Source organism: Dipodomys ordii, unplaced genomic scaffold, assembly GCF_000151885.1.
Source record: "Dipodomys ordii isolate 6190 unplaced genomic scaffold, Dord_2.0 Scaffold180, whole genome shotgun sequence".
NCBI classification, from domain to species: domain Eukaryota; kingdom Metazoa; phylum Chordata; class Mammalia; order Rodentia; family Heteromyidae; genus Dipodomys; species Dipodomys ordii.
Genome location: NW_012267396.1, coordinates 1,385,509 through 1,395,998, shown reverse-complemented (window position 1 = coordinate 1,395,998; position 10,490 = coordinate 1,385,509). Strand labels below are relative to the sequence as shown.

The following is a 10,490-nucleotide window of genomic DNA, read 5'->3' as shown; positions in this document are numbered from 1 at the left end:
AGCCCCCAGACTGGCAGAGAGGCGGGCCTGGCTCCCGCCACCCGCGCGCGGGCCCGCCGGGGAATCGAACCCGGGGCTTCCCGCTCCACCGCGGGACCCCCCCCCCCCCGAGGAGACGCACTTCCGCCCTCCGAGGGGCGCATGCGCAGACGCCCGCGGCTCACTCCGCTTCTCCAGCCGCGCTCGGGGTGAGCCGTCGGTGCCTCGATGGGGTCACCGGTACCAAGGCGGCGCCCGGGCCCTGAGTTCCAGCCCCAGGATAATAACGCTCTCCCCGCGGCTCGGCTGGCACGGGCGGGGTCTCCGACGGGCCTCCGAGGACTGCCCCGGACCCGGCCGCGCCCCCGGCGACCCCGGCGACCCCGCCGCGCGCCTGCGCGAGGGGGGCTCAAGCCTGGCGCGCCCGGAGGCGCGGCCCACGTGTTTCCTCCTTCCTATTGGTGAATATCCCCTTGGGGGCGGGACTTACCAAACTGGCCTTCATGATTCGCCGTTTCTCTCTCTCGCTCTGGGTCGACATGGCGGCGCCCGCCGCTAGGACGCCGCCGGCCCGGAGTCCGTGGCCGGCCGCGTGAGGAGGTGAGGTTACGCGTGGAGGGGACTCGAACTCGAGGCGCTGGGTGTCCCGAGGGTCCCGTTCTGTGTCTGGAGTCCCCGGAGGTCGTTCGCATGGAGGGCCTCGGCTGTCAGGCGAGAGCGCTGTGACCTTTCGGGGGGTGCGGGGTTGGGTTGCTCGCGCAGTGACTGCCCTCGTGACCCGTTTGGCTCAGAGAGGTTACGGCTGTGGCCCGAGGTCACACAGCAGTCGGCAGTGAGGCTGGCACTGGAACCTGTTTTCCCTGGGGATCCCCCGGTGCTGGCAGCCGGCCTACGTCGGGGTTCCGATTTGTAGTGTTTTCCTTAAAATTTCCCGCTTCTTCTCAGTTGTTTGGCAATTTGTCAGGCACTAATTTACCACATGCCAGGCCCTGCCCCGATGCTGGGGACACAGCAGTAAGGAGGACACCCCACATCTCTGAGGGTGGAAGACACTGAACAAATCAGAAATAAAGTCTGGGCGCTGGTGGCTCACGCCTGTCATCCTTGCTTCTCAGCAGGCTGAGATCTGAGGATCACCATTCCAAGCCAGCAGGAAAGTCAAAGACCCTTACCTCCAGCGCATCAGCAAAAAGCCAGAAGTAGAGATGTGGCTCAAGTAGTAGAGTGTTAGCCTTGAGTGAAAAAGGTAAGGACAGCACCCAGGTACTGAGTTGAAGCTCCAGGACTGACAGAAAAACAAAAACATAGGAGCTGGGAAGGCGGCTCAGTGGTAGAGCGCTTGCCTTACATGCCTGAGGCCCTGGGTTCGATTCCTCAGCACCACATAAGCAAAAAAAAAAAAAAAGCTGGAAGTGGCGCTGTGGCTCAAGTGGTAGAGCGCTAGCCTTGAGCTGAAGAGCTGAGGGGCAGCGCCCAGGCCCAGAGTTCAGGCCCATGACCGACAAAAAAAAAAAAGCAGCAGCTCAAGGTTCTGGGCCTGTGGCTTAGTGGTAGAGCGCTTGCCTAGCATGCATGAAGCCTTGGGTTTGATTCCTCAGCACCACATAAACAGGAAAAAGCAGAAATGGCACTGTAGCTCAAGAAGCACAGTGCTAGCCTTGAGCAAAAGCAGCTCAGGGACAGTGCCCAGGTCCTGAGTTCAAGCCTCAGGACTGGGGGGAGGGGGTGGCGGGGGGAAGAGGGAGAAGTTTGGGACAGTGCCCAGGCTCTGAGTTGAGTCCCCAGGACTGGCACCAAAATAAATGAATAAACACACATGGAAAAAAAATTTTTTTTGTTGGTTGTGGGACTTGAACTCAGGAGCCTGGACACTAGCCAGACTCTTTTGCTCAAGGATAGCGCTCTACCACTTTGAGGCACAGCGCTACTCCATGTCTCCTGGTGATTAACTGGAGACGAGTCTCACGGACTTTCTTGCCGGGATTGGCTTTGAACTGCAATCCTTAGATCTCAGCCTCTGAGTAGCTGGGATGACAGGTTTGGGCCACATCACCCAGCTCAGTATTTTGTTGTTTAATGATCCAGTAGTGAAGAGCCCATTCCATGAACAATTTCCTACTGAGAGAGAATTGTGTGGCACCCTAGACCCAGGACCTGGGCGGGGGCCTGGGACTCGCGGAGGCTGGTTGGCTTCCCATGGACTCTCTCTGCGCAGGCGGACTGCCACCTTACTGCCGTCTCCCGTCTTCACCAGGTGGTGGACTGACTGTCTGAAGCATGAGCTGGGTCCGGGCCACCCTGCTGGCCCGAGGCCTTTCCAAGGCCTGGGGAGGCATCGGTGGGACTCCCCTCCCGGGAGCCCCCTTCTCTCAGGTAACTGCCGGTTGGTCATTCGTTGTGGGGTGCGGAGGGAGGGAGGAGGCTGCGGTTTGCTCTCTGCCTATCAGATTGGACCTGAAGCAGCGCCCTCTGAAACCGGTGCCCGTGGCTTCACTTCAGTCAGCTCCTGTATTCACTTTTTGAGCTAGGGGCTTGCTAACTTGGCCCGCACTGCTCTCCAGTTGCCAATTCTGTCCTTTCCTCCTGAGTGGCTGGGATTACAGGCATGAGCTACATATTTGGCTTGTAAAGCATATTAAGGGGTGCTAGTGCACATATGGGTGAGGGTGTTGACTTTGAAATTAAGGTTGTAGGGGGCTGGGAAGGTGGCGCAGCGGCAGAGCGCTTGCCTTGCATGCCTGAGGCCCTGGGTTCCATTCCTCAGCACCACAGAAGCAAAAAGAAAAAAGCCGGAAGTGGCGCTGTGGCCTTGAGCTGAAGAGCTGAGGGACAGCACCCAGGCCGAGTTCAGGCCCCACGACTGACCCCCCCCCCCCCAAAAAAAAGCTCAACTCAGAAAATGGATCTACCTTCCTCTACCAGCCTTCATCTTGTTTTGTTTTGTGTGTGCCAGTACTGGGGCTGGTACCTGGTGCTGCTCCTTAGCTCTTTCACTCAGGGCTGGTGCTCTACCAATTGAGCCACAAGCTCAATTTCTAGCATTTTGCTTTTTTTTTTTTTGCCAGTCCTGAGCCTTGAACTCTGGGCCTGAGCGCTGTATCTAACTAAGCTCCTTTTGCTCAAGGCTGGCACTTTACCACTTGAGTTATAGCACCACATGCAGTTTTTTCCTTGGAGATAAAAAGACTCACAGACTTTCCTGCCCAGGTTGGCTTGGAACAGTCCTCTGATCTCAGCCTCCTGAGTAGCTAGGACTGTAGGCATGTGCCACCACCTACACCTGGCTTGTTTTATTTGAGGCTGGGTCTCACGTGGAACTGGACATCCTCTACCTGCTGAGTGCTGGGGTTACAGGCACGCCCCACCACCCAGTTCTGTGTCTTCTCCCACTTCAGTGATCAGGGCTTTGTAACCACACTACCATACTAGCTCAGAGGCCCTGGGAATTACCACCATCTTCCTCTTCCAGAAAATGAAACTGACGACCCCCCCATCTCCACCCCAGTCATTGGGGGGGTGCCAGTTTCCAGCCTGTGGCTCCTTACTCCCCAGGGGCCCCTCCAGGCCCCACGAGGCCTCCACTGTGGCGTAGCTGCTCCCCGCGAGGAGACGTCCCTGGCGCCCCGCCCGCCTGAGCCCCCGCGGAAGCCAGTCCAGGCCCCCCAGCCCCACGCGGAGCTGTTCGGAGCGCCGGGGGCGGATCGGAGCAAGGGGAGCTTCCTGCGCGCCCTGCAGAGCTTTTCCCAGTACAGCGTGCGCAGGCGCGGCCACGTGGACTTCATCTACTTGGCCCTGAGCAAGATGCGGGAGTTCGGCGTGGAGCGGGACCTGGCAGCCTACAACCAGCTGCTGGACGTCTTCCCCAAGGAGGTCTTCCGGCCCCGCAACGTCTTCCAGCGCATCTTCGTCCACTACCCGCGGCAGCAGGAGTGCGGGATCGCGGTCCTGGAGCAGATGGAGAAATTCGGTGAGGCCTGCCCCCGCCCCGCTCCCCCGGCATCCGGGCGCCTCTCCTCCTGTCCCCTCCCCCAGGCTGCTCACTGAATCTTGCTGTGTGGCTTTGAATTCAGTCCACTTGTCTCAGTCTCCCAAGTGTCAGAACTACAGGCTTGTGCCACAACACCCGTCTTCACTCTCTCCTTCTGTCCTTCAGCCCTTTCCTGCCTCCTTTTCTTTTGTCAGTCATGGGGCTTGAACTCTGGGCCTGGGCGCTGTCCTTCAGCTCAAGGCGAGCGCTCTACCACTGGAGCCACAGCGACACTTCCGGTTTCCTGGTGGTTCATTGGAAATAAGAATCTCATGGACTTTCCTGCCTGTGTTGGCTTTGAACAGTGATCCTCAGATCTCAGCCTCCTGAGTAGCTAGGATTACAGGTGTGAGCCACCAGCGCCCAGCTTAAAATTTTTCTTTTGGTCAGTTGTGAGGCTTGAACTCTGGGTCTGGGCGCTGTCCCCGAGCTCTTTAGTTCCAGGCGAGCGCTCTACCACTTGAGCCACAGCACCACTTCCCTGCCTCCTTCTTTATATCTCTCTTCAGATCCTAATCTTCCCGTCCATTACCCATCCCCTGACTTCTCTATTCTCCCTCTCCCCTCTCCCCTGCCTCCCTGTGGTTCTCCCTGCATCTCCCCGCCCAGGCGTCATGCCCAACAAAGACACGGAGTTCCTGCTGATTCAGATATTTGGACGCAAAAGCTACCCCATGCTCAAGTACCTGCGTATGAGGCTGTGGTTCACCCGATTCCAAAACATCAACCCGTTCCCCGTGCCTCGCGAGCTGCCCCAGGATCCTGTGGACCTGGCCAGGCTGGGCCTGCGGCACGTGGAGCCTGACCTCAGCGCACAGGTCACCATCTACCAGGTATCAGTTCCAGTCTACAGCCGTCACTGCCCATGCCCGCTGGGCCCCTTCACTCACCTTCGGTGGGCAGTGCAGAACGAGTTCCGATCCCCTGCTCTACCTCCAGTGGCTTTCCATGGACGTGCTTCTTGCCGTAATGTGACCTTAATCCATTCAGTGGCTATAAGAAAGAACCCTAGAAGCTGGGTGCTGGTGAGTCACGCCTGTCATCCTAGCTACTCAGGAGGCTGAGATCTGAGGCTTGAGGTTCAGAGCCAGCCTGGACAGGAAAGTCCGTGACTCTTATCTCTAATTAACCACCAGAAAGCTGGAAGTGGGGGGCTGGGAAGGTGGCTCAGTGGTAGGGCGCTTGCCTTGCATGCATGAGGCCCTGGCACCACATTAGCAAAAAGAAAAAAGCTGGAAGTGGCGCTGTGGCTCAAGTGGTAGAGCGCTAGCCTTGAGCTGAAGAGCTAAGGGACAGCCCCCAGGCCCAGAGTTCAGGCCCCACGACCGGACCCAAAAGAAAAAAAAAAAGCTGGAAGTGGCTCTGTGGCTCAAGTAGAGCACTCACCTTGAGGTGAATTGCTCAGGGACAGCGCCCAGACCCAGAGTTCAAGCCCCACAACAGCCAAAAATCCAAACACCTAGAGCAGGGCTGAGGGTATAGGAAGCCCAGGGTTCCATCTCAGCATTGGGGGCCAGGGGGAACATACATTTAGCTGGAAGTCCAGCTTGCGTGGTGTTGATATCTTAGTTTCAGATGGATGCATACGTAGAAGCTTATCACTTGCTGTCACTTGGAGCCAAGCACTGGTAGCTTATACCTGTCATCCTAGCTAATGGGAGGCTGAGATCTGAAGATCGCAGTTTGAAGCCAGCCGGGGCCGGGTAGTCTGTGGGACTCTTTATCTCCAAGTAACCACTAGAAAACTGCAAGTGTTGCTGTGGCTGAAAGTGGTAGAGCATGAGTTTTGAGCAAAAGAGGTCAGGGACAGCGCCTAGGTCCTGAGTTCAAGCCCCATGACCAACCAAAATAAAAAAAATCACTTGGGGGCTGGGAAGGTGGCTCAGTGGTAGAGTGTTTGCCTCGCATGCATGAGGCCCTGGGTTTGATTCCTCAGCACCATGTAAAAAGAAAAAGCTGGAAGTGGTGCTGTGGCTCAAGTGGTAGAGCACTAGTCTTGAGCTGAAGAGCTGTGGGACAGCGCCCAGGCCCAGAGTTCAGGCCCCACAACCGACCAAAAAAAAATCAGTTGGCAAGACAGAAAGCCAGGGAAACTCAGGCCACACTCATTTGTTTTCATTTTGTTTTTGCTTTTTTTCTTTTACCTTAAGTAGTTAAACATGAATTAGATGTCTTCTATTCCTGTCCCCTCCACCTCATTCTTTGAAATAATTGTCTTTACTCATTTTTTTTTTCTTCTTTTTGGTACAAATCCCAGGGCTTGAACTTAGTCCTAGCTTTTTCTCTCAAGGCTGGCATCCTAACACTTGAGCCACAGCTCTATTTCCTGATATTTGGTGGTTAAGTGAAGATGAAAGTGTCTTAGATTTGTGTGCCCAGGGTTGGCTTCAAACTGATCCTCAGATCTCAGCCTCCTGAGGAGTTAGGATGAGAAGTGTGAACCTCTGGTGCTTGGCTTATTTTTTATATTTTGTCAGTCATAGGGCTTGAACTCAGGACCCAAGCACTGTCCCTGAGCTTTTTTACTCAAGGCTAATGCTCTACCACTTTGAGCCACAATGCCACTTTTGGTTTTCTGGTAGTTAATTGGAGATGAGTCTTATGGACTTTCCTGCCCAGGCTGGCTTCAAACCATGATCCTCAGATCTCAGCCTCCTGAGTAGCTAGGATTATGAGCCATCAGTACCCAGCTTACATTTTTTTTTAAAATATTTTTTGTAGCCAGGTGCCGGTGGCTCACGCCTGTCATCCTAGCTACTCAGGAGGCTGAGATCTGAGGATCACAGCTCAAAGCCAGCCCTGAGACTGGCTTTGAAAGTCTGTGGGACTCTTATCTCCAATAAACCACCAGAAAACCACAAGTGGTGCTGTGGCTCAAGTGGTAGAGCGCTAGCCTTGAGCTGAAGAGCACAGGGACAGTGCCCGGGACTAGAGTTCAAGCCTGCAACTGACCAAAAAATATATGTTTTTTGCAGTGCTGGGAATGAAACTAGGGCCTTGCATCTGCTAGGCAAGCACTTTCCCTTGAGCTGAACCCCTGTTCTAGGGTTTCAGTGCCATCTCAAGTAAGGTCTGTTATTCCCCTTATTTTGAAATTGGAGAGACCGAGGCACTGAGGTACAGTGACTTGGTTGAAGCCACACAGCCTGTAACAAAGCCAGGATTTTACTGTAGTGGGTGGCTCCAGGGTTCCCTCAGGGTGAGCGTGTTTGTGCGTGTATGTGTGTGTATACCAGTCCTAGGGCTTGAACCGATGGCCTGGGCACTGTCCCTGAGCTTTTTTGCCCAAGGCTGGCGCTCTACTACTTGAGCCACAGCTACTTCTGGATTTGGGGGTGGTTAATTAGAGATAAGGGTCTCATGAGGGCTGGGAAGGTGGCTCAGTGGTAGAGTGCTTGCTTTGCATGCATGAGGCCTTGGGTTTGATTCCTCAGTACTGCATAAGCAGAAAAAGCCAGAAGTGGTGCTGTGCTCAAGTGGTAGAGCACTAGCCTGGAGCTGAAGAGCTGAGGGGCAGCACCTGGGCCCAGAGTTCAAGCCCCACCACTGACAAAAAAAATTAAGAGTCTCGTGAGCCAGGTGCTGATGGCTCACACTTGTAATCATAACTACTCAGGAGGATGAGATCTGAGGATCGAGGGTGGATGCCTGACCAGGCAGAAAAGTCTGTGTCTGTGAGACTTTTTTTTTTTTGGGGGTCCGGTCGTGGGGCCTGAACTCAGCCTGGGCGCTGTCCCTCAGCTCTTCAGCTCAAGGCTAGCGCTCTACCACTTGAGCCACAGCGCCACTTCCGGCTTTTTTTCTTTTTGCTTATGTGGTGATGGGAAATCGTACCAGGACCTCAGGCATGCAAGGCAAGTGCTCTACCACTGAGCCACCTTCCCAGCCCCCTGTGAGACTCTTACATCCAATTAATCACAGAAAAAGCTGGAAGTGATAGATTGCTAGCCTTGAGCAAAAAAGGAATTCAAGGATAGAGCCCAGGCCCTGAGTTCAAGCCCCAAGACTGACTTAAAAAACTTTCAGCCAGGCGCTGGTGACTCATGCCTATAATCCTAGCAACTCAGGAGGCTGAGATCTGAGAATCGTGGTTCAAAGCCAGCCTGGGCAGGAAAGTCCCTGAGACTCTTATCTCCAATAAACCACCAGAAAACCACAAGTGGCGCTGTAGCTCAAGTGGTAGAGCGCTCGCCTCTAGCTGAAGAGCTGAGGGACAGCGCCCAGGCGCAGAGTTCAGGCCCCACAGCCAACTGACCAAAAAAAAAAAAAAATCAGGGACTTTCCTGCCCAGACTGCCTTTGAGCCATGATCCCCAGTTCTCAGCTTTCTGAGTAGCTGGGATTATAGGCGTCGGTGCCCAGCCAGTGTGACCACCTTAAATGTTGATAGCTGTGACCGTATTGGACAGAAGGGAAGAGGGGCCTTTTTAGTGACATGTAGGAACTAGCTAAGCATCCCTGAGGCTTCTTCCATCTCTGTCTTCTGGTGCTATATTGGCTGGGTGCCACAAGCTTCTGTCCCTGCTCTTCCCATAGATGTCTTTGCCCAATGACATGACAAGGACAGAGGAGGCCACGAAACCCCACATTGTAGGTAAGGCCCCAAGCACAGGGCAGCGAGGCCTGTGACCTTCCCCAGTCCTGCCCGTTCCCCCGGGGCCTATGACCAGTGGCCTCCCTGGGCCTTTAGAAGCCAGTTCAAACATGGTCTCCACCGCAGGAATCCAGAGTCCGGATCAGAAGGCTGCCCTGGCCCGCCACGACCCAGCCCGGCCTGTCTTTGTGGAGGGCCCCTTCTCCCTGTGGCTCCATAATAAGTGTGTGTATTACCACATCCTCAGAGCTGACCCGCTGCCCCCTGAGGAGAGGGTGAGAGCCCCCCCCATGGCATGGGGGGCCCTGGTGGGTGGGCTACTGGGCAGGGAGGCTTGCAAGATCCTGGGCCTCTGACCCTGCCTGCTCCCTGTACCCTGAGATAGGAAGTGGAGGAGATCCCTGAGGAATGGAATCTCTACTATCCCATGAAGCTGGACCTGGAGTATGGCCGGGGCGGCTGGGATGACTATGAGTTTGACATTGATGAAGGTAAACATCTGGCTGGGCAGGGCTCAGCACTAAACAAGCTGTGTGGTCTCTGGGGACCCAGGCTGAGACACACCCCCACTCAGCAGGTATCTACCCAAGCCATGAGCCTCCAGGCTTAAGGCCTGAATAGGCCTGTCCCTCCTTCCAGGACTGTCCTTCATGAAACTCTTCCATACTGATGATTGGGGGTGGGGGATGGCGGGGTGGGTTACCCCCAGGTCAGCCAGGAAAACAGGCAAGTTATATTTAGGGGAATTTTGAGAGTGGTGGTATGCAGAATTAGGAAGAAGCAAGCAGGCTGGACCTTTTAAGTGTGGAATGTGTGTAGTTGGGGCAGAGGGGACAGCTGGTGCAAAGGTATGGAGACATTCCACACAGATGCTTTCTCCACAGGGGGCTCAGACTTCTGGAAGGGCAGTGGACATGGGGTGAGGGGGCTGTTGCACCCCATTGCACTCTCTTTCTCTACCAACAGTGGAAGAAGGTCCGATCTTCGCCATGTGCATGGCAGGTGCCCACGACCAGGCCACACTAGCCAAGTGGATCCAGGGCCTGCAGGAGACCAACCCAGCCCTGGCCCAGATCCCTGTGGTCTTCCGCTTGTCAGGAGTTTCAGGGGAGCTCCTGACACCCACAGGGATGGAGGAGCCGACTGGACCCTTTTCTGAGAGCCACCAGGACACTGACGACCATCAACAGCCACAGCAGCAGAGTCACGGGGGATCCTGAGCACAGGCAGCGGCTCATGGAGGCTGTGGACCGCGGGTGAACTTTTGAGTGTACAGCAAATAAAAATATTGTTGCCTGGGGCTGTCTTCCCTCCTCTCTGGCAGCGCAGCATCCCTTTCCCCGATCGCCCCAGGACGCCCCACACGGGTCACACCTCCTACTCCACTGGATAGACTCCTCGGCCGGCCTCCACCGCTCCGGGTCGTGGCCACGAACCTCAGCCCTTCCTTTAACGAAATTAGAAAATTAACCCAGTCTGTAATCCTCAGAAGGCTGAGATCTGAGGATTGCAGCTCCAAGCCATCCCGGGAAGGAAAGACGGAGAGACCAAAAAGCCAAAAGTGGGGATGCGGTTCAAGGGGTAGAGCGCTCGCCTTGAGGCCTTGAGCGGGGAACGCTCAGGGACAGCGCCCGGGCCCGGTGCGCGCACACACAAAGGTAGCCCGAAAGGCAGTGGCGGGGAGCCGGCCGCGCGCATGCGCAGCTCCCGCTGCCAGGCCTCCTTTGGTGCCGCCGGGCAGAGGGAGGCCGTGAGAAATTTCCCGGCGGCGCGGAAGATGCGCGCCACTTCCGGCAGGGCTCCTAACAACGGGGGAGGCTGGTAACTAGGGTGGGGGGGATGGCGGAGCGGGCGCCGGAGCCCGAGGCGGAGGCGGAGGCGGAGGCGGGAG

The 10,490-nt window shown here is 55.9% G+C and overlaps 2 protein-coding genes across 3 annotated transcripts in view; both read left to right on the top strand.

The window, feature by feature from the left end:
* Window positions 1-494: 494 nt before the first annotated feature.
* On the top strand, window positions 495-9,899 carry Ecsit (ECSIT signalling integrator). 2 transcript variants are annotated; one of them, XM_013034038.1, is made up of 8 exons: window positions 495-579; window positions 2,234-2,352; window positions 3,532-3,946; window positions 4,616-4,839; window positions 8,542-8,599; window positions 8,726-8,874; window positions 8,985-9,090; window positions 9,566-9,899. In XM_013034038.1, exons 2-8 carry the CDS (start codon window positions 2,257-2,259, stop codon window positions 9,817-9,819), a joined length of 1,302 nt encoding a protein of 433 aa, XP_012889492.1. In that variant the 5' UTR covers window positions 495-579; window positions 2,234-2,256; the 3' UTR covers window positions 9,820-9,899. The 2 variants fall into 2 exon arrangements, with proteins under 2 accessions (XP_012889492.1, XP_012889491.1); XM_013034037.1 differs by lacking the exon at window positions 495-579 and adding an exon at window positions 1,186-1,225.
* A 396-nt stretch (window positions 9,900-10,295) lies between these two features.
* Window positions 10,296-10,490, top strand: part of Znf653 (zinc finger protein 653) — a 39,246-nt gene continuing 39,051 nt past the window's right edge. The window contains exon 1 of the mRNA XM_013033953.1: window positions 10,296-10,420. Within this exon, the coding sequence (XP_012889407.1) occupies window positions 10,296-10,420 (125 nt within the window). The remainder of the gene's footprint in view (window positions 10,421-10,490) is intronic.

Excerpts from the sequence above, each read along its gene's own strand:
- Ecsit (XM_013034038.1), top strand. The coding sequence starts at position 2,257 with ATGAGCTGGGTCCGGGCCACCCTGCTGGCCCGAGGCCTTTCCAAGGCC. Across the intron at positions 3,947-4,615 it reads GGAGCAGATGGAGAAATTCG|GCGTCATGCCCAACAAAGAC; the intron begins GTGAGGCCTGCC and ends CTCCCCGCCCAG. Across the intron at positions 4,840-8,541 it reads CACAGGTCACCATCTACCAG|ATGTCTTTGCCCAATGACAT; the intron begins GTATCAGTTCCA and ends CTCTTCCCATAG.